General features: G+C 41.1%; 2 protein-coding genes across 2 annotated transcripts in view; one reads left to right on the forward strand and one right to left on the reverse strand.

Moving 5' to 3' along the window:
• EGFLAM (EGF like, fibronectin type III and laminin G domains) overlaps positions 1–23,331 on the reverse strand; it is a 191,142-nt gene that overhangs the window by 146,465 nt on the left and 21,346 nt on the right. The gene's annotated exons all lie outside the window — the stretch shown is intronic.
• Positions 9,117–9,500, forward strand: LOC133046668 (small ribosomal subunit protein uS10-like). The gene has a single exon (XM_061129570.1). The coding sequence runs from the start codon at positions 9,141–9,143 to the stop codon at positions 9,498–9,500; it is 360 nt and encodes a 119-aa protein (XP_060985553.1). The 5' UTR covers positions 9,117–9,140.

A 23,331-nucleotide genomic window follows, 5' to 3' on the forward strand; every position in this document is an offset into this window, starting at 1 on the left:
GTCCGACTCTGCGATCCCATGGACTGTAGCAGGCCAGACCTCCCTGCCCTTCACCATCTCCCAGAGCCTGCTCAAATTCAAGTTAATATGTATAATTAATTTAATCCTCAAAATAATTCCACATCATAGGTGCTATTATCATTCCCATTTCACAGATAAGGAAACCAGTACAAAGTTATACAGCTAATAAGGGTCAGCAGGATTTAGATTCCATTGTCTGACCCCAGAGCCCAAAGTTCTTACCTACTTCGCTAATCTAAAGAATGCAACCTCAGAGCAAATCAGTGACTTACAAAGGCAGAAGGAAAAATGAGACTGGGGATTTTTGAGAACTAAGAGCTGGAAAAGCATAGGGGTGAAAGGTCAGTCAAATCTGTTGATGCATTTTAAAAGGTAAGAATCAAGTTCTGTTCCAGAGATGAAATACCATCTAATGTCCATGTTTTGTCTGTACGTCGAGCAACTGGCAACCCTTAAGGGTCAGAACTGTATGAGCGACTTGGAATCCCCCACCATGACTTATTTGAGCCTCTCTCTGTCACAGTCCCTGCCAAGAGCTATGGTGGTGGTGTTTGGTGTCATTGTATGGTGTTGGGTTATCATCATTCATTATGGTGATAGGCAATATGCAGGTTGGACCTTACCTCCTCCCAAAGAATTGAATTTACTGTCCTGAAGTGGACTGTCTGTAGCCTTCTTAAGTTTTTCATTTGTTTGCTTTCTTTTTTTCATTCATTTTTATTAGTTGGAGGCTAATTACTTTACAATATTGTAGTGATTTTTGCCATACATTGTTTGTTTTCTAAGTCTTCTTGCTTGGGGTTTTTTTGTGTGTGTGTGGCTATGTTTTTGTTGCAGCACATGGGTTTTCTCTAGTTATAATGATGAGGGGATGGAGCAACATATCCTGATTTGCGCTCCTCAGTAATTTATTTCTTCCTTCCTTCCTTCCTTTCTTTCTCTTCCTTCCTTCCTTTTCCTTCTTTCTTTCACCAGTGTTAGTGATTGGTTTACATATAATTAACACACTGTGGGTTCCAAGACAATGAAATGCTTTTGTTCCTATTTCTTCTCTCAGACTTATCTACATTCAGTGGCATGTTGGTAAAGGTTTTTAAATGCCCTCATTTGTAGCCCTTGCCAATTTCTATGGTGTAAATACACCGTGGCCAGTTCTAAGTCACCTGTGAAACATTATTGAACACACAGTTGGAGAGAGATGTTCCTTTAGCACATAATTATGCAGTATTTCCACAGTGCAAGTCCTAGATGTAAATAATCTCAAGACCATTGATAACAGAAAATGCAGTAAAATAATCAGAAAAGTGATGAGTTTTGAGGATGTGATTGTCAGCTGATATCACTTAAGTTGTATAATAGCTGCATTTAACAGCTGGCAAAATTCCTAAAAATTGAACAATTGGCTCTTGTGAGCTGATGGGAGCTGGTCCCAGCACACCCAGTGTGATTAATCCCACCTAGCTGCCACCACAGAATTTGGATCCCTTGGTGGTCACCAGTATTCTGGCCTGGGAAAGCCCATGGACAAAGGAGCCAGGTGGGCTACAGTCCCTGGGGTCACAAAGAGTTGGACATGAATGAGCAACTAAACAACAAAGAGGTGGTCACCATGTACTACTGTACAGTAGGCAATGCGGTGCCCAGCCTGCTTAGTGCAATACACAGACCTGGAGGGGATACGCAGACCAGAACAAATCCTGGTTCTTCCCACCAGATTCTCTCTTCTCCCCTATTCCTCTTCAATCTGTTGAACTCAGTAAGGTAGCCCTGATAGAAAGAAGCAGTTAAGAATTCTCTGGCCCTTCTTTCTTTCTCTAAAGCTAATCACCATCATCATCTTCATCCCTGCTACCTTTTTTTGACCATCCACTCTATGGTTTAGGTTCTTAGTACAATTTACTTTCAAACCTCAGAGAAACTCTATAAAGTAAGTATTAAATATGATAGTCTGGGGATAAGGAAACTCCAGAGAGTGTAAGCAACTTGCTTAAGGTCACACAATGAGAGAAATGCCAGAGCTAGCATTCTGATCCAGATCTGTCTGGTTCAGAATTTGGTGCTCTTTCCCATGCACCTATCTCTTGGTTGCCAAGCTTCCTATCTCTTGGTGAAACCCAGCTCTCACCACATGCAGGGCTCATGAGCAGAAGACACCAGTCAAAGTCTGGCCAGGAGAAGAGAGACAGTTGTGAGAGTGCTGAGAGGAGCCCCATAGGTCAGCAGAGCCTCCCATCCCTGAGAAGGATGGACTAAAAGGGGAGGAATGGGACCCGCTGATCTTCAAACATTAAAAGAACATTTTGGTCATGTCACTTTTATATGATAAAGGCTAGCTTTTTCTCCTTTATAGGGATTGTTAGAGGGGAGGGGTTTTTAAAAAGGCTACTTGAAAACAACATGGAAGAAGAAGTCTGTTTATTCCTAAGGGGACATGTCTCTAACATCTTTTTCTGGGAAAGTATTCTTTCCCACACAAAACTAGGAGGATGGAATCAGTAGGCCTTCCCCAGAAGCTGAAAGCAAATTGAGAACCAAGAGTACGAGCAGATCAGAGAAATAGCATGAGAGCAGTCAAGGTCAAGAGAAGCCACATCCAGCCCTCAGGCCAGACTCAGCTACAAGGCCGAGGGCAGTGTAACTCTGTTGGTCCAAAATACTAGAAAATTCTGACTAGTGAGTTCATAGACTCTTCAGCATATGTTCTCTTGAATGTCTAAGCAGTCTAAAATATTTCCTTAGTTGGACAACCACCCAAAGAAACAGATCTTTGCCAAGAGAATTATATGCAAAGATCAGCAGCAATTTTTTCACAGCTGCCTAAGAAAATGGAGCCTAACACAGATCCTTGAGCTACACCAGGTGCCAAGTACAACACACAAACACACAAACAAAAATAGTACTATAACTATCTGTTACTTAATAACAACCCCCAACCTTAATGGCTCAAAATAACCTCGTTAGTTATTCATTCATGATTCTTCAATCTGGACTGGGCTTTCTGAAAACAGCTGTCTCTTGTTTCACACAGTGTCAGCTAGGCTGGCTTCCCAGCTGGAAGCTGGAGGGTTCACTTTCAAGATGGTGGACCATCACACACACATGGTGGCTTGCTGCTCTTGCTATTGGCTGGAAGCCTAGCTGGGGTTGGCAACCAAGTATCTTGGTTGTTACTGTTAGCTGGGTTTATTGATTCTCCTACATGCGGCCCCTTCATGTGGTATTTATATTGGGCTTTCCCATAATGTGGTGCTCTCAGGGCAGTTAAGACTTCCGTGTGTGGCTGGCTTTCGCCAAAGTGCAAAGAAACAGGAGCTTTCAGGACTTCTAAAGACTTAGGCACGACGTTGATTAAGCATAACTTCTGCATCAGCTTCCAGGAGAGGCTATAGAAGTGCATAAATACCCACAGGGAGTCATGGTTCATCAGGGACTGTCAATGTAACAGACAATTTCTCACTAGTCGGAGAAATGTCATATACTCAGCAGCATAATTTCAGTGCATATAAAAAAAAACGAATAAAATGAAAGCCACATGAAAGTAAAAATAATATAAATTATAGAACAGCAACAATGGCAGCAACTGTATTTCAGTGAAGTGGCCCTGAACATTAGATATTAAACTTTAATAGTCAACATTGTAGAAGGGCTGTAGCTTCTCTGTGAGCCTAGAGAGTAAGTCACAAACAACCAGAACATCAGCCTAAACCAAGAAGCCATTGAGCCTAAAATATATGCTCTGCTGATTCCCTTTTTCTTAGAACAGATATTCCCAAGTAACTAAATGTTGAACTTAAATTTGTGGATTGACTAATAATTTGGTGCTCCTTCAAAGGAACAGTGTCTTGTAAAAAAAAAAAAACAAACAAAAAAACTGTGGTGATTCAAATTCGATTTCTGTTCACAAGGCCTAGACTCTTACAAATCAAGTAACAATATAATAGGCTCCCACCTATTGCCATGATAACTAGCCAACTTCAAAGATCTCATTAAGTCAGAAGACTATTCTGACTACTACTCAGCTTGCTGCCAATTATGATAACCATGCCCACCAAATCTCTGATCATTAAATGTTGCTTCTTGGTCCATGTAACCCTGAAATTCCAGCATTCCCACTGAATCCAGGGACCTCAGTTTGATGGCAGCAGTTCCCACCGTCCTTTCAAGAGTTCCCACAGCAGAGCTCTTCAAGGATGCCAGGGCTCACCTAATGAATGATTTCCTCACTGCTTTGGTAAAGGAAGTGTCCTCTGAACCTTCCTGGAATCACAGTGTGTAGGCCTTACATAATAAGTCCATCCTAGTATTCTAGTATGTCTAATTTGTGTCCCCTGGAGTAATACACAATTTTTACTGTTAGTAGTTTATTTGTTTTTGTACTTAATTCATAAATCTCTTCTCAAGACATTAAGGCATGTCAGATATTTTCTCAATTTCATTTTGCTGAAGATATATCATCCAGAACCTGCTGACTTCTTTCAGTTTGGACTGGTTGCCTTCTTTATCTAAAGTATTTATCATCCTAGCATTTTCTCTCCACCATTGTTCTGGGATTCCTTGTATCACTCTCCTGGGCTAGAATTCCTGTTCCCTGCATCCTATGTCTTGCCTCTTGGTTCTTTCTAAGTTACCTGTCTTGTTTTGGTGGAGTCATCCTTCAGTAGCTTCCTGAGGAAAGGCATGAGAGAGGTAAATGTCAAGAGTCTTACATCCTCACTCTTGATTGATAGTTCAGCTGGGTATGGAATTTTGAGTTGGAAATCATTTTCCTTCAGAAGTTTGAAGTAATTGCTCCACAGTCTTCTTGTTGACAGTATTGTTGAAGTCCAAAGCCACCCCTTTTCTTGACTTTTTCTATGTTTTTGTTTTAACATTCTAGAATTTTGTAGCATTTTGTCTTCATCCTCTGGTTTGGGTCTGTTTTCATGTGTGGACCTTTTTGAGCTATAAATTCATGCCCTTCAGTTCTAGAAAATATCTCTGAACTATTCCACTGGTGACCTCTCCTGTGTTGTTGTTTTTTTTTTCCCCCTGTTCCTCCTTGTAAAAATACTTGTTATTTGTATATCTGATATCCCAGATGGGACACTAATTCTTTCCTTTCCTTTTGCCATTTCTTTATCACTTCCAAAGTGAAAGTGAAAGTAACTCAGTCATGTCTGACTCTTTTCGACCCCATGTACTATACAGTCCATGGAATTCTCCAGGCCAGAATACTGGAGTGGGTAGCTGTTCCCTTCTCCAGGGGATCTTCCCAACCCAGGGATAAAACCCAGGTCTCCCACATTGCAGGTGGATTGCTGCATTGCAGCTGAGCCACCAGAGAAGCCCTTAAAGATTTCTCATTTTAATCCTTACAGTGAGTTTTTATTTCTATATCATATATTAAAATACCAGAGCTCTTTTTGCCCTCTGGTTATTACTTCCTTTTATATAATATTCTGCTCATGTTCTATGGCTCTTTTACATTTTCTTTTCTTCACATAGTCTGTTCCTTTCAATTTGTTTATTTATTTTTTATAATTTTTGTTTCTATTTTTCATGTTAGAGGCATTCTTTAGATGCCTGGGAAGCCTTGATTATCTGCTCATAATTAAATGTTCAGGAATCAAAAGCTCATTGTAAATTTTGTGTGTTAGTGGACTTCTTGACTATGAACTTTACTGTGGCTGTTTCAAGAGTTTTCAATATCAACATCAAGTCTTTCCTCTTAGGCTAGTCAAATCCCAAAGAAGGATTCTCCTATATCCTACCTAAAAGGGAAAGTCTGTCTGCCAAAAATATGGGACCTGAGTAAAGAAAAAGACTATGAAGTCTCAGCATCCTGTGTACATATACTTTTCAATATGGTACCCATCTTAACTGTGATGAGTGCCACAGAACTTTTGCTTTACTAATCTTTTGAGGAAGGAATGGGGAGGAACTGCTCAACTATGTAGGTGTTTAAAAGATAGCTGGGACTCTGACTACTTCTTTTTTTTTTTTTTTAATTAATTAATTTATTTATTTTACTTTACAACATTGTATTGGTTTTGCCATACATTGACTTAAATCCACCATGGGAGTACATGTGTTCCCCATCCTGAACTCCCCTCCCACCTCCCTCCCCATCCCATCCCTCTGGGTCATTCCAGTACACCAGCTCCGAGCATCCTGTATCATGCACCGAACCTGGACCGGTGATTCATTTCACATATGATAATTTACGTGTTTCAATGTCATTCTCCCATATCACCCCGCCCTTGCCCTCTCCCACAGAGTCCAAAAGACTGTTCAATACATCTGTGTCTCTCTTGCTGTCTCGAATGACTACTTCTTAATCACATTTTCATCTCTTATTTTTATCTTAGCTTCCCATTCACCTCCTACTTCTAGAAGAATCTAGTGCTTCCAGTCTCTGGAAACTTAGGAGATTTCAAGATGCAAATCTGATAGGCGTTTAGCTTTCCTTACTGCCAGCTTAAGATTGTAGTTTCTTAAGTCTATTAAGTCATTTATTACTCTTACATATACCTTTCAGCTTCAAGAATTCAGTGGATGATTCCCTACTCTAATTCTGTTGATCATTTTGTTTAAAAAAAAAATCAAAAACAAAAATACTTTGAGGACTTTCCTGGTGGTGCAGTGGATAAGAATCTGCCTGCCAATTCAGGAGACATGGGGTTGATCCCTCTCCAGGAAGATTCCACATGCCACGGAGCAATTAAACCCATGTACCACAACTGATGAAGCTCATGTACCCCAGAGCTTGTGCTCTGGGACAAGAGAAGCCACTGCAATGAGAAGACCACACACTACAACAAAGAGTAGCCCCTGATCGCCACAACTTGAGAAAGCCCCCATGCAGCAACAAAGACACAGTGTAAACAAAATAAAATTAACTATTTTTTTTTTAAAACTCAAACATATACTTTAAAAAAATACTTTGAAACCATTTTAATGAGGTTTTGACTAGAAGTAAAAGTACCTGTGTGTTTAACCTCTACCCATTCTCCCAAGGATTTGAGCAGAAACTCAAATCAATATTCTTCACATATATGATCAATACTTATTTAAGACAAGCTGCTCACTGCCTAGGGGATTATATAAAAGGGTCAGTGATTCACAGGCTTTAGCTTTAGTTGTCTTGCCCAGCAATTCAACTTTGGCCCTAAACTTTCATAGCTCACTCAGCAAAACTTAGAACCCCACCACCACCACCCCAAAAAAACTTTGAAGCCCTATGGGTCAATGGACTCATCTCCTTACAGGGCATTTCAGGAACTCTTTTATTAACAAGAATCCCACGTGAGGATTTGGTCCTCTCTATGAGAAAAGTTCTTCAGAAGAACTATACAAAAAAGATCTTCATGACCCAGATAACCACAATGGTATGATCACTCACCTAGAGCCAGACATCCTGGAATGTGAAGTCAAGTGGGCCTTAGGAAGCATCACTACGAACAAAACTAGTGGAGGTGATGGAATTCCAGTTGAGCTATTTCAAATCCTAAAAGATGATGTTGTGAAAGTGCTGCACTCAATATGTCAGCTAATTTGGAAAACCCAGAAGTAGCCACAGGACTGGAAAAGGTCAGTTTCCATTCCAATCCCAAAGAAAGGCAATGCCAAAGAATGCTCAAACTACCTCACAATTGCACTCATCTCACTGCTAGCAAAGTAACACTCAAAATTCTCCAAGCCAGGCTTCAACAGTATGTAAACCATGAAGTTCCAGATGTTCAAGCTGGATTTAGAAAAAGCAGAGGAACCAGAGATCAAATTGCCAACATCCACAGGATCATTAAAAAAGCAAGAGAATTCCAGAAAAACATCTACTTCCACTTTATTGACTATGGCAAAGTCTTTGACTGTGTGGATCACAACAAACTGTGGAAAATTCTGAAGGAGATGGGAATACCAGACCACCTGACCTGCCTCCTGAGAAATCTATATGCAGGTCAAGAAGCAACAGTTAGAACTGTACAAGGAGCAACAGATTGGTTCCAAACTGGGAAAGGAGTACATCACGGCTATATATTATCACCCTGCTTATTTAACTTATATGCAGAGTATATCATGAGAAATGCTGGGCTGAAGGAAGTACAAGCTGGAATCAAGATTGCCGGGACAAATATCAATTATCTCAGATATACAGAAGACACCACCCTTATGACAGAAAGCAAAGAACTAAAGATCCTCTTGATGAAAGTGAAAGAGGAGAGTGAAAAAGTTGGATTAAAACTCAACATTCAGAAAACTAAGATCATAGCATCTGTGAAGTCCCATCACTTCATGGCAAACAGACGGGGAAACAACACAAACAGTAAGATTCTTAATTTTTTCGGCTCCAAAATCACTGCAGATGGTGACTGTACCCATGAAATTAAAAGACGCTTGCTCCTTGGAAGAAAAGTTATGACCAACCTAGACAGCATATTAAAAAGTAGAGACATTACATTGCCAACAAAGGTCTGTCTAGTCAAAGCTACAGTTTTTCCAGTAGTCATGTATGGATGTGAGAGTTGGACTATAAAGAAAGCTGAGCACCGAAGAATTGATGCTTTTGAACTATGGTGTTGGAGAAGGCTCTTGAGAGTCCCTTGGACAGCAAGGAGATCCAGCCAGTCCATCCTAAAGGAAATCAGTACTGAATATTCATTGGAAGGACTGATGCTGAAGCTGAAACTCCGATACTTTGGCTACCTGATGTGAAGAATTGACTCATTGGAAAAGACCCTGATGCTGGGAAAGATTGAAGGTGGGAGGAGAAGGAGACGACAAAGGATGAGATGGTTGGATGGTATCACCGACTCAATCAACATGAGTTTGAGTAAGCTCTGGGAGTTGGTGATGGACAGAGAGGCCTGGCGTGCTGCAGTCCATGGGGTCGCAAAGAGTCGGACACAACTGAGCAACTGAACTGAACTGATGAGAGAAGTTCTAGTAACTACAATTGTCTTCATCTTATATTTCCAGTGAAATTTTGATATACTTGTGATAGTTTAAAACTCCTTAGGCACCTCTTTGAGGAAGACGCGGTCGCCGCTGCAGCGGAGCTCAGCGCCGCCGGCTCTTGTTCCTGACTCACCGCTGTTCGCTCTCGCCGAGGAACAAGTCAGTCAGGGAGCCGAGCCGCAGCCATGGCCTTTAAAGACACCGGCAAGACTCCCGTGGAGCCAGAGGTGGCCATTCACCGGATTAGGATCACCCTCACGAGCCGCAACGTGAAGTCTCTGGAGAAGGTGTGTGCTGACTTGATCAGAGGTGAGAAGGAAAAGAATCTCAAAGTGAAAGGACCAGTTCGGATGCCTACCAAGACTCTGAGAATAACTACAAGGAAAACTCCTTGTGGTGAAGGTTCTAAGACTTGGGATCGATTCCAAATGAGGATCCACAAGCGACTCATTGACCTGCACAGCCCTTCTGAAATTGTCAAGCAGATCACTTCCATCAGTATTGAGTCAGGAGTCGAGTTGGAAGTCACCATTGCCGACGCCTAAATCAATCTTTTTAATAAATCGATAATCAGTTGTTAAAAAAAAAATAAAACTCCTTAGGCAATAGCTCAGCTGCCTCCCCCCTTAAATCCTCACTGATTGAGGAATAATGAGAAAATTACAGTAGACTGATAAGAGGAGTTAGACTTGGGAAATGTTTTTCTCTTTAAGAAGTCCTTTAAAGATGCCCTCAGAAGTGTTCTGAGTAAATCTCAGGGACAATCGGTATATTTTACACAATTTCACAACTTGCTAGTGCTTTTCTTAGTTTCTCTGTGAAATGGGAATGAAGACCCTCCCGTAATCTTTTCTCATGAGCAGCTATGCATTATGAGTTGGATGATAGCTGCTAAGCCCTGGGATTCTAACAGTCTAGATGAGTTCACTGTTGAATCTGGGCTATCAGGGCATGAAGACAGTTAGGGAGTAGCAAGAGTAGAGACTACTCATGAAATCTTCACTTCAGGTATATACAGCCTGTTCAGAAAATTACACTGGAGCTGAAATAATTGAAGTAAGGCTTTGTCTCTTACCGGGTATGAGGGAAGCTTTTGAAAAATCTATATTGTCCATTTTACAGTTATTTGAACATAGGGAGAAAGGCTTTTTATAAGGTGCTCTTTTTTTTTTTTTTACTCTCAGACAACTGAAAAACAAATCTCTTAAAGAAAGAGAGTCTGAAGTTTCAAGAGTCCAAGTGAAGAAGTGCCTCTGAATTGTTGGGAAAAGATGAACGCAAAGAATAGAAATATAATTAAGCTATATTTTAGAAGGAAGCAGGAAATTAAATTATTGGCTCTTTTGTGTGACAACATTTGCGGTTATATTTATTCTTTCATTATTTTTGTACAACCTTATAAAGTGAAAGTCTCTCAGTCGTGTCTGCCTCTTTGTGACCCCATGGATATACAGTCCATGGAATTCTCCAGGCCAGAATACTGGAGTGGGTAGCCATTCCTTTCTCCAGGGGATCTTCCTAACCCAGGGATCAAACCCAGGTCTCCCGCATTGCAGGTGGATTCTTTACCAGCTGAGCTACAAGGGATGCTGTACAACCTTAACAAGGTAGTCATTATTATCCTTCCCTTCATGCAGATAAGAAAATGAAGCTTGAGAGATTTGATTGGCCACAGGAGGGTGGCCAAGCTAAGATCTGAATGTCAACTTGCCTGACTCCCAAATCTATGCCAGGCCCATCACTATTACCTCAGAGGAATCTCAGACCTGGATCTCAGGTTTATATTATGAGATCTATGCATCTAGTTGAGAGATCTATCATAGGATTAAGCTGGATTTGGGGGGCTATCAGGATGGGGGAGATTGATGCCAACTGCATACAGGCACTGGACAAGATGCCTGGTACAACACAAGGAGTTGATCTAGACATTGCTGATAACCAGTTCCCCCAAAACTCACAGAATTTAACAGCTATCAATCCTCAGACCCCTCTCTTTTCCTTCACATATCATTTTTATCTTCTTCCACCCTCCCTATTTTCAGTTCTCACATGACACCAGCAGTAGTATTTTACCAGATTTTCTCTACGAATTCTAGATGTCACAATGCTATTTAAAGAACCTGAGATCTAAGCCAATTAAACCTACTGTTATTTCTCCCATCTTAGAAAAACTTCTGACTCAACTGTTTTCTGGTAACTACCACCATTTTTCTTCCCCTTGGCAGCAACACTCCCCAGAAAGAGCTGTCTGTAGTCACTGTCTTCCCTCCTCTCATTTTCCCTTAAATCTACCTTGGTCAGAATTCTTCAAAGTCACCAGTGTCCTCTATCTCTGCTAAGTCCAATGGCCAGTTCTGTGTCCCCACCTCACCTGACTTATTAACTGTGTTTGCCAATCGATCACTTGTCCTCCTGACATATTTCCTTCTCTTGGCCTCTAGGACACCCTTTCCTGGCTTCCTCCTGGTTTCACCTCACTCCCTTTCAGCAGCTTCTGTTGGATCCTCCTTATCTCTGATTTAATGTTTTAGTACCTACACTCCCTTTCCTGATGATCTCTTCCATGTTCCTGAATGCTCAGTTGCTAAGTCGTGTTTGACTCTTTGTGACCCCATACACTGTAGCCCACCAGGCTCTTCTGTCCCTGGAATTTTCTAGGCAAGAATACTGGAGTGAATTGCCATTTCCTCCTCCAGGGGCTCTTCCTGACCCAGGGGCTGAACCCGTGTCTCCTGCATCTCCTGTATTGGCAGGCAGATTCTTTACCACTGAGCCACCTGGGAAGCCTGATCTCTTCTACATTTGGCTTTAAATACCGTTGTTTGGGCTTTGACCTCTCCTCCGAACTCCAGATTCATGTATTCAACTGCTTTCCTGACACATGGACGTCTACCAAGCATCTCAGGTGGAACACATGCAAAACAGAACTCCTGATGCCAACCACCACCAAAACCCACTTCACCTACAGTCTCCTTCATCCAAACCGACATAGTCCTTCTTCTAGTTGCTTGGACTAAAAATCTTGGCATCATTCTTGCCTCCTCTCTTTTACTCACACCTACATCCAACACATCAGAAAATCCTCTTGGCTTTATCTTCAAAATAAAGCCGCAACTCAAGCACTCCTCACCACCTCTGCTGACGCATCCCAGACTGAGTCACTATCTTCTTTCTCCCGAACTACTGTGATGGCTTCCTAACAGGTTTCCCTGTTTCTATGTTTAACCCCCTCACATCTAGTCTCCACACAGCAGCCAGAGTGTCATTTTAAAAAGAGAATCCAACCAGGCGATTCTTCTGTTCAAAACCCTGCAGTGGCTCCTCACTTACTCGGCATGAAAGTGACCCTTGAGCTCTTACCCCACCTGACCCCCGATTAATTGTAACTCTGTTCTCTCATCTCCCACCACTCAGCTCCAGATGCTCTGGCCTTTCAATGCTCCTGGAACCTGTCAGGCACACTCCCACCTTAGGATATTTTTACTGGCGGTTCTTTATATTGCTAATTCATTCACCTCCTTGGAGTCTTTTGATCTTCTCCGTGAGACTGACCTAACCATCCTACTGGAAACGGCAGCCCATATCTGTCCCTGCCTAGCTCTTCTTATTCCTAACTCAGCAGTATTTCCAGTTCTACTATGGCACTACTAGTATCTATTTATATATTTATTTGCAGGTTATTGTTTATTGTCTCTTTCTTCCCTCAAGAATAGAAGCTCTATGAGAGCAAAGACCTGTGTCTGTGTTTGCTCATTAAGGCATCTCCTGTATCTTGAACAGTGCCCAGAATGTAACAGATGCTCAATAAATAGCTGTCAGGTGACTCCTGCCCGTCACCTTGCTAGGAGACTGGGCATAGACAAGCCACACTTACGTGTTTACCAGGATGTTGTGAATTCTGTTCAACTCACTGGGATTTATGATAACTTCTTTATGTAAGCTACATAGTACATGGATGCTTCATAGGCAAAGAATAACAAGTGGACAAGGGAACACTACAGAAGTAGAATTTTTATTTTTTCACAGTAATGGACATCTGAGGAAGCACAGTCTGACCTACACTCATCTTTGCTTTTGTGTTGCAAAAAACAAGCCAAAGCCCAGGGCCGCAGTGACCCAGAGCACAATCCCAGGGCCTTATTGCCTCCATTCATGACCTGTCCCTATCACTCACCTGTAATTACTCAGCTATAATTACTAAGGGGACTTCCTTAGCTTTTCTGTGCCTCAGTTTTTCCAACTATCAAATGGGAATAATAGTTGTTCTTGTATAAGGATTAAATTAGTGCCAGGTACTCAAAATGGTGCTTAATCTATAACAAACATTCAATGATTTTGGCTAATGTTTGATAAATGTATAGAGATTTTTTTATTTACATGTAGAAATCTCCAACCTCCTGGATCGAATGCCTGATGATTTGAGGTGGAACTGATGCAAAATATAATAGAATAAAATAAAAATAATAGAAATAAAGTTCTGAATAAATGCAATGCCCTTGAATCATCCCAAAACCATCCCCCATCTCCAGTCCATGGAAAAATTGTCTTCCACGAAACTGGTTCCTGGTACCAAAAAGGTTGGAACGCTGTTTATATGTATTTGCATAATTTACTGGAAGTAAACTTTCATATTCATAGGCTTTCAAATAGTTATCTAATAGAGTACTTAATGCCTTAAATTTACTTAAAGCCCCAACTTACAAACTTCCATTAAGTGTTTTACAGCCCCCGAGATGGTCCGAAGACAGAAGCTTGGGAAAGCGTGGGCTCACTAGGACTGAGCAAGGGAGCTGTCTGTAGGCTGACACATTGCAAGGGAGCAACAGAGAAGTACAAGGAGTTGAGATGCCTTCTGTCTCTCCAATCAGATCGCCGTGCAAAAGAGTAGCTAAGAAATGATCTCCAAAGGTAACTGAGACATTGTTCACATACAGCTGGAGCCACAGTCAAAACCGAAGTCTCTGAATAATGCCAACTCTGGTACAGAAGGAAAAGAAGGAAACATCAGAGATGCATCACCAGTAAAGGTTCTTAGGTCGAGCATGTTACCAAGTCATCTGTCCCCTCCTCTCAGCCACAGCTCCTTGCATACCCATCTTATTGAGCTTGGAGATGTTTTCCCCTCAAGGCTTCATAAACCCTTGAAGACATCAGCTTTCTAGAAGCCATTCTCCTGGTCTACACACACTGTGGCTTTGGACTGAATGGCACTGGATCCTGACTGAAATCACTGGACAAATGTCGTCTTTGGACACTCATGGAGTGTGCGCCCCACTGCAGGCTGTTTCCTCCTTGGCTGCTTCTCTCTATCTGACACCAGAGGCAGGGAATGGGGGCAGTTACCCAGATATAGCTCTGAGGGTTTGAGGCTTTCAGCACTCAGAAGTGATTGGAACATGTCTCAGTGCTGGTATTTAGAAAGTGAACCCAGGAACAATACTTGCAGCCCTTCAGGACTAATCACACTTACTAATGAATGGCTCTTGCTTTTTTTTTCCCGCCCGAGAGGCTAGACTTCAAACATCAGGTAATTCCCAAAGAGTCAGGACAGACTCAGAGAGTCAAGCAAATTTGGGTTAGAACAGAAATCTTTCTTAAAAGGTTTCCTCCCATTTCTGATGTGATTGATGGTGCGTAAATGCTAGTCTTGAGAAAGAGTCCAAAATCCAGTGGGCAAAATCAAAAGGAATAAAATACCCAATGAATGCTTTAATGCTAAAACAAAATTGTGTAATCTGAAGTTCACTGCCAAGATATTTCTAAAATCCCTGGAATTTTTGTTTCTGAATAAGGAAATAATAATGATAAATGTCTTTATCAGGTAAAAGGATGACTCTTTAGTAATACAATAAGATCCCTAGACCCTACTAATAATTTAAGCTATAACAATATCTTTTTATTTTTCTAAACTTTGTATTTATTTATTAAATTTCACACTTAACAGAAAATTTGCAAAAATAGTACAGAGAGTTCCTATATGCTGTTCACCAAGCTACCCCTAATGTCAACATCTTACATAATCTTAGCACAATGATAACATCCAGGAAATTAGTTGGTTTCAACATTTCTAACTAGAGTACTTATTCAAATTTTGCCCATATTTCCACTGATGCCCTTTTTCATTTTAGAATCCCGTCTAGGATCCTATCTTGCATTAAATTGTCATGTCTCCTTAAACCCCTCCAATCAGCAACAATTTCTAAATCCTTCCTTGTCTTTCATGACTCTGATACATTTGAAGAGTACTGGTCAGTTATTTTGTAGAATATCCCTCAATTTGGTTTTGTGAAATTTCTTTGTGATTCGACTGAGGTCATATATTTTGAGCAAGAACCATACAGAAGTGACGCCCTTCTTAATTCATCATATCAAGGGTTACAGAATGTCAATATGTCGTATTACTGGAAATGTTAACCTGGGTCATTTGGATACAGTGCTGTCTGCCAAGTTTTTCCATTGTAAAGTTACTATTTTTCCCTTTGGAATTAATTAATAAGTATCTTTGGGTGGGGAGATATTTTTATTCCACTTCTTATCAAACTTTGGAAATGTTCATTGATGGATCCTACCTGTATTCATTATAATTGTAGCATTTGACTAATAGTGATTTTCTATCTCTCTCATTCCTTTGACATTTATTACTTGGAATTCTTTTGTAAAGAAGATGCCACTCTCTTTAAATAAGAGGTAGCTGAATATATTGTGAGGCCACTAAATCTAGCTGAAATGGACTTCAGAGTTAAACTGACCTCTGTTGGAATTCAAATGATTCAATTTACTACAGTACATATCTGTAAGTTGATTCTATTATCATCATCATCAAAAATTAATAATTGCTTCCTGTAGAACAATTCTTTAGCTTCACTTAGAATAGTTAAAGCAATAAGAGTCAAGAGATTTTCTATCTTTCTGCCTGGGTTTCTCTTATAATGGGACTGGGTGGAAACGACTTTTTCTAACCTGATACTATCAATACCCCATAGACATTATTTTCTCATCCACACATCATTTCTAATGAATTTCCTGACCATGAGTGTTGGGTGTAACCAGATATAGATGTGTGAACTTCCCAAAGTGTCTTAACAATGATTCTCGGGCTTGTTTCTGATTGTATATTGCAGTTTCAACAGCACAAACCCTAAATACATAACAAATACTCCTCTACATTTCAGAGTTGCTACTTGTACGACCTATAATGTAAAATTTGCCTTCACAAAGTAGGTAGCATAAAACTATGGTCTTGCAATCCACAGTCAATTGAGAAACAAGGTTAGCTTGGCAATGGAATACATTCTGCCTTACTTAAGCATTTTTCCTACCAGAAGTGTGGGAGGTAGTTTATACTAGTTGTTTGATGACCATCATCGTAATCTTATTTATCATTTGGGTGCATTCTGGGTATGTAAAAAGGTATATACCATTATATCTGGAGAAGGAAATGACAGTCTCCTCCAGTATTCTTACTGGAAAGTCCCATGGACAAAGGAGCCTGGCAGGTTAAGGTCCCTGAGGTCGCAAAGAGTCAGACATGACTTAGCGACTGAATAGCCACAATACAGTTATAAATTTCAAGTCAGGATCCTCCTCTCAGTTTCAGCCTAATTTTTTAAAATATCAATTAAATTCTTATTTGCAATTGATTCTCTTCTAACCTTTTCCATGTGGTAACACATTGGAACTCCCCTGACACACCCCTGGTCATCCTCATTAGACAGTTTCTCCATCTATACCTTCTTCATCAGTCATATATATTTTTAAACTTCTGAAGTATATTATGTAAAAACACCCACTCATTCAAAGATCAAGCATGGTCCTTCTCTGTCTTGATTACTAGCACAAACATACTTTCAAGTCCAAACCCATAAAAAGTTCATCATAGAGCCCAGATCACTATGGCATTCCATGGATTTTGTTTTGTAATCAACTGTCCAGGCACTCTGGTTACTGGTTAGTGGAATCTACCTGTGGGTCTTAGTCATGGCATGCTGCCATCAGTGTGGGCTTTATTACAAGCAATTCATGATTAATCATACCAAAGGACCAAAGTTTAAGAATGATTTGCTTTTTTTAAAATAAGAGTCAAAGTAGATACACTTTCTTGAAAGGGAGCGGAAGAGAAGAATCATAGCTAGATCCAAGACAAATCTGCAAAACCCACAGCCTTTCTTATCTTTCTTAACAATGGAAATGGCTCTGAGTGGCAGAATCATCTTCTATGTGTCATTTCAGGATGGCCCTTGTAGAGGTGCATTTGACCTTTTATGTTTATACTGTAGAGTCTCACCACACATATGTATTTTATTTACAGGAATTCAACATACGTACTTGGCAATCAGACTATTAGGTTACTGATAAAAAATATTCAACCTCCCCATATCCCAACATGGAAAGAGTGTATGTCCCCACCCTTTTGACACTGGGTATGGCCATGTGCTTTGCTTTGGCTTCAGGGTAAGCAGAGTGTATCTGTTGACCCACTCCTTGTCTTTAAGCTTAGCAGTATTACTTCAATAGCAGACATGATATTATAAGAGGTTTGACATGGTCTGTGCACTTGGGCTTTCCCCTTCTGCCTCTGTTATCGCCATGACAGCCCCTTTAACCAGAAAAGACATAAGACAAATGTGGGGCTAACCCGAGCCTAAAATGTTACAACAAGTCAAGCCCAGAAACACCTGCTCTTTGAAATAGCACTGGCAGACTGGTCTAGCTCCAGCCAAGTTGCAGGGACATGAGTGAGGATAAATAATAGCTCTTATAAATCATTGAGTTTTGGAGTGGTTTGCTATCTGGTAATATTATAGCTGACAGATGGAGTAATAAGGAAAAAGAAACATCAATATGAAGGGTTCCTAATGAGTGTGCACCTGGAGTGAGTGAGACCAGGGGCTGGAATCTACTTTTCCTTAACAGATATCCATTTCCACATGCATCTCCCAGTGTGAGTATCAACCCCACAGACTGCTTACTGAGAAATATTAATACTTTCCTACAAATGGCTCCCTAAATGGGAGTCACATGTGTAGACATCAAAGCTCATACACTATACTTTATGAAGAAGAAGAATAAAGACTTGCAAGGATAATGTTGGTTTCTTGTGTGATTTGGTAAGACGCACTGACATTAGGCAATAACCCCATAAAACCTATAACTCCGCCATTTATATCTTTAGGAACCACACATGAAGTCCCCAAAGGTGTCTTTGGGGTTGATAAGGAAAAACATGCTTTTGATGTGGGTAACTGTTTACAACTAAAGTGTTTCAGAAATAGAAGATGACCTTAAAGGGGGAATTCTTGGCAGCCAAGTCTCCAAGCAGTGCCTTACAATTACAGCACTAATCATTTAAATAACACATTTAAAATTTACATCACACTGTGACTAAATTTAATCCTTGCTGTCATTCTGGAGGCAATAAGTACTCTTCTCATTATTTTACAAACAAGGAAACAGAAGTTCAGAGAGGTTGAAGGTCTTATCTAAAGTCACACAGCTAAGACTGGGATTCAAACCCAGGTGTTCTGCCTTCAAATCCCATGTTCCTCTCACCACACCACTTATGAGGACAACTGCAACCCAGCCCAGATTAGAAAGCTAAGGGTCTTCATACTTTGAAACACTAGACAAATTAAAAGGTCAAAAATAAAAAACGTTATTAGAGTAGAAGCTCTGGTCGACCACAGTACAAACTCCTCTGAGTGGAAATGAAAAACATATGGAATCAGAGGCTTAAAAGCAGAAATAAAAGCTGCAACCTAAAAACAAACAAAACACAGGACAGAGCTTTCCAACAGAGCAGTTTTTCACAAGGGCAAATCTCTGTTGTACGTTCCATAGAGAGACAGATAGACGGAGAGCCGGAATGGATTTATTTTTAACAATTGTTAACGGTTCTCCATAGAAATATCAACTATCTCACCAAGTATGATAATAATAAACATTTACATGACTTGCTATAAAATTATGCTCTTTCCCTCCAACACTGGCCCAAAATTTGACTCCTCCAAATGTTCTTCTTGATTAATCACCGCCCGCCCTCCCAGCTCTGGCCAACCTGCTTACACATGTATATACAAAATTCTCCTAATATCAACACGTGCCTTTGCGAAGTGGGCTTAAATTGTCTATACATGTACATGTGAGCAGTGTCCTCTCCGTATGTCTGGAATCTTTATGTAGCTTTCATATAGGAATAATAATTAACTCGATGACTGTGAGTACTGGGTTACTGTTGAACAGCAAAATGAGGGGACACGAGTGGTTTATAAATGGGATGGACTGCAGGATCTGAGAGGTAAAAGCAAACTGTGAGGTTGCCTGCTCCTGTGGGAGACTCACAACTAAGAAGCTGAATTTTGCAAGCTTTTTCTGGTAGACTTTTTTGTTTAGGCCGTGGAGACAGTCACATGAAATATGACAAAGCCATTCTTCAAATAAACTCTTCGCCCTGTAAGAACAAAGGGGCAGTCAATGAAATTGAAAGGCAACTCATTTAAAACAGATAAAAGAAAATGCTGCCTTTTTTTCAGTCCACTACATAATTAAGAATTTGCTGTGCAGGAAATTGTTAAAGCAGTTATTAGCTATATAGTACTTTAGAAAAGAATTTGAATAAGAATATAATCTTGTTGGGGGAAAAGAGGAGAGAGATTTATTCTTTGTTTAGAATGAATTACTATCTGTGGCCAAAGTGCCTCTTTGGGCTCAGCATTTCAAAACGGAAGAGCGATATTCCCAAGGAGTGGTCCAGATGCCATGTGAGAAAACCGCGACACAAGGTTTTCTCATGTGGAGGATGCCTGGCCCACCTATCCTGCTGTTATTTCTCATCATGGAGCTCCAGTGCACCATGGAAACCTGACAGGTGATCCTCAGTAACACGAGAGTATCTCTTTGGAAGTAAGAGAGGGTCAGGTAGAATTCCCTTCTTCAGCCTGCACCACTGAAAGTGCAAATGAAAATGCTTAAAGAGTGGCTTCCTCTTTCCAGTTCTGAAGATTTTTGTTGCCTCCTCTCTATTAGCAACCCTTGGTATACAGTTTATGGTGATAAGATGTGTCCCCAGAAGGTTAATCACACTCTCCTGGTCATGTCCCATGAATGAGGCAAACCATCTTCATTCCACTGTCATTTTGAATGGGAATAATGACAGGCATTCAAAATTCATACTTTTTAAACTGGTGTTGGAGAAGACTCTTGAAAGCCCTTGGACTGCAAAGAGATCAAACCAGTCAATCCCAAAGGAAATCAGTCCTGAATATTCATTGGAAGGACTGATGCTGAAGCTGAAGCTCCAATATTTTGGCCACCTGATGCAAAGAGGTGGCTCATTAGAAAAGACCCTGATGCTGGGAAAGATTGAAGGCAGGATGAGAAGGAAACAACAGAGGATGAGACTGTTGGATGGCATCACCGACTCAATGGACCTGAGTTTGAGCAAGCTCCGGGAGTTGGTGAAGGACAGGGAAGCCTGGTGTGCTACGGTCCATGGGGTCACAAAGAGTCAGACATGACTGAGCAACTGAACAACAATGATGGGTATGCATTCCCCAGACATCACTTTGTCAACAAAGGTCTGTCTAGTCAAAGCTGTGGTTTTTCCAGTAGTCATGAATGGCTGTGAGAGTTAGACCATAAAAAAGGCTGAGCGCCCAAGAACTGATGCTTTTTAGTTGTCGTGCTGGAGAAGACTGCTGACAGTCTCTTGGACAGCAAGGAGATCAAACCAGTCAATCCTAAAGGAAATCAACCATGAATATTCATTGGAAGGACTGATGCTGAAGTTGTAGCTCCAATACTTTGGCCACCAGATGGGAAGAGCTGACTCATTAGAAAAGACCTGATTCTGGGAAAGATTGAGGTTATGAGGATAACGGCATGACAGAGGATGAGATGGCTGGATGGCATAACTGACTCACTGGACATGAGCTTGACCAAATTCGAAGAGACAATGAAAGATAGGGAAGCCTGGTGTGCTGCAGTCCATGGGTCGCAAAGAGTCGGACATGACTTAGCAACTGAACAACAATGCATCCCCCAGATGTGACAGCTAAAAGGAACCTGCCACAGGCTGCTGGAGACTACCCTGTCCTCATCGGTCAGCAACGTCTCCTGTCCCTCTCAGGAGTAGACACTGCAAGTGGCAACACAGATGCCAGAAGTCCGGTAAGTAGAGAAGCTGATGGTGGTGCATTGAGCAGAAAAGTAGAAAACCACCTCCTCCTGAAATCCAGACTTCAGTGTGAAGTTTGGCAAAGTTAGCCAACCTGGACTGAAAGTGAAAGGAATGTGTCTATGGAGATGTGCACATATACAGTCATATTTATCTGCCTTACTCCACCAAGCATTTGAAGCAATAGAATAAAATAGGATTTATGCCCTCAAGGAGCCTAAAGTCTAATCCAGAGAAAGAACTGTCCATGCAACTCTGTCACACAAGACAGGCCAGGGGAAGTGTTAAAAGAACATACCGATCACGGTTGGGTTGAGAGGGGAAAGCAGATTTTTGGGTGATCAAAGAAAGCTTCATGGAGAAGGCGTTGTTTGAGCTGAGCAGAGAACACAGAATTTAAATAAGAGGCATGGAAAAGAGAAATTCCCCAAAGAAGAAATAGTATGAACCCAGGGAGAGAAAGAAAAAGGACAAGATGGCTCGGAGAGTGGTCAGTGATTCGTTTTGGCCGATACCCGGACCCACCTCCGGTGTTAGTAAGTAGTGGGAGGTCTTTGTGGACAGTGGTGGACAACGGTATTGGCTGCATTCTTTATGCAAGAAGCTTCACCTCTCTGTAGCATTAGCTGCCAATGCCCATATCCCCTCAGGGAATCAGCACTTCCAGAAAGCTGACAGCCTGCTCACCTCTGCAGATGGGCTGACATGTGCCTGGCTTGTGGGTAGGGCTGGGGAAAGGTGCTGAGGAATTAACATATTAGAGCAGCCCTCAAGCAATGATGTGTCACAGCTGGTGGAAAACTGGCACAATTCCTTGCTTTCAATGTACAGCCCTGTTGTACAGTCTCTCAGAGGGTCCGTGGCTGCCCCGGTGGTAACCACTCGTTATCCATCATTGACACTCCTCTCTTGCTGTTATCACAACTCCGCTCCCTCACTGGGCTTCTGAGTATCCAAGTCCTTGCCACGTGGTCTGATTTTGGAGAAATTCAAGCTAGAACATTCTTTAAGCCTCAGTTTCTTCATCTGTCACATGAGGATAATAATGCCTGTTTTGAATAGTTGTTGTGACATATAGGTATTAAGGGCTTGAGAAATAGTGATTATTCCAGACATGTTAGAGATCCATGAATTCTAGGCTGTCTGATAGAGTGGGAACTGTGAAAGGTTTTAAGTAACGGCATGTTTTGCAGAGATTCCAATGACCTTCATTGGAGGACCTGGTCTTCAGTGGAGAATTCTGGCCTTCATTGTAGGATGGAACAGTGCAGCTCCCTAATGTTCCCCAATATTCATTTCTCCACTTGCATTAGAGGACTCCACGTTTCTGCTATGTGACTAGTTCTGGCCAATGGCTATGAGTGGAAGCTAGGGTGCTACTTCTGGGACAGAACATTTAACTATCAGAGTGAAATCATACTGCACCCCTTTCTCCTTTGAGAACTGACAAAATCCTAAAGAGTGGAGCTTGAGTCACTGAGTGAACATGCAGTGGAAATCAAGCCCTGGAATCTATGATGACCATGTAACAAACTACATGTAAATTTTGTTTTAAGCCATTGAGATTTTCTGATTATTTGTCACTGTAACATAACCTCACTCACCCTGACTAGTACAGATGGGAAAGAGACAGAACAACTGAAGGCAGATTAGTTGAGTCTACTGCAAGCCTCAAGTAAAAAGAGTCTGAAGTCGGATCTAGAAACTGGAAATGTGAAGGGTGGGAAATAAAAGAGCAACTTTCAAGGAAGAAGAATCAGTTAGTAGAGAAGAAAAAAAGGACTGAAATATGACTCCAGAGACTCAAGCTTGGAAAATTGGAAGGAAGATGGTATCTTAAAAAGGCAAGTCTAGAGGAAGAGTGGATCCTGGAGAGGCTGATTTGGTATGAAATATGAGTTTAAAGAGGTTCTATTTCATACCATCTAAAGAAGAAGTCTTCCCATGCCTTCTCCCCACAGAGGCCAGGGGTTGGGGGTTAATAACAGGATGAGTCACAAAGGGTTTCCCTAGTATTTCCCTCATAACAATGTGTAGTGATCATGACTCAATTATAGGACATACTGATGAGATGACTTGCACTTAGGTCTCTTGGCTTATAACCTAGTACTCTTCCTACCACTTAAAACTGCCCCAATATTGAAGAAATAACACACATCTGGTCTACACAACGAGAAGAGGGATTGCTCAACAACATGGTTCAT

This window comes from Dama dama, chromosome 25 (genome assembly GCF_033118175.1).
Source record: "Dama dama isolate Ldn47 chromosome 25, ASM3311817v1, whole genome shotgun sequence".
Lineage (NCBI taxonomy): Eukaryota > Metazoa > Chordata > Mammalia > Artiodactyla > Cervidae > Dama > Dama dama.

Coding starts and splice junctions, on each gene's coding strand:
- LOC133046668 (XM_061129570.1), top strand. CDS start 9,141: ATGGCCTTTAAAGACACCGGCAAGACTCCCGTGGAGCCAGAGGTGGCC.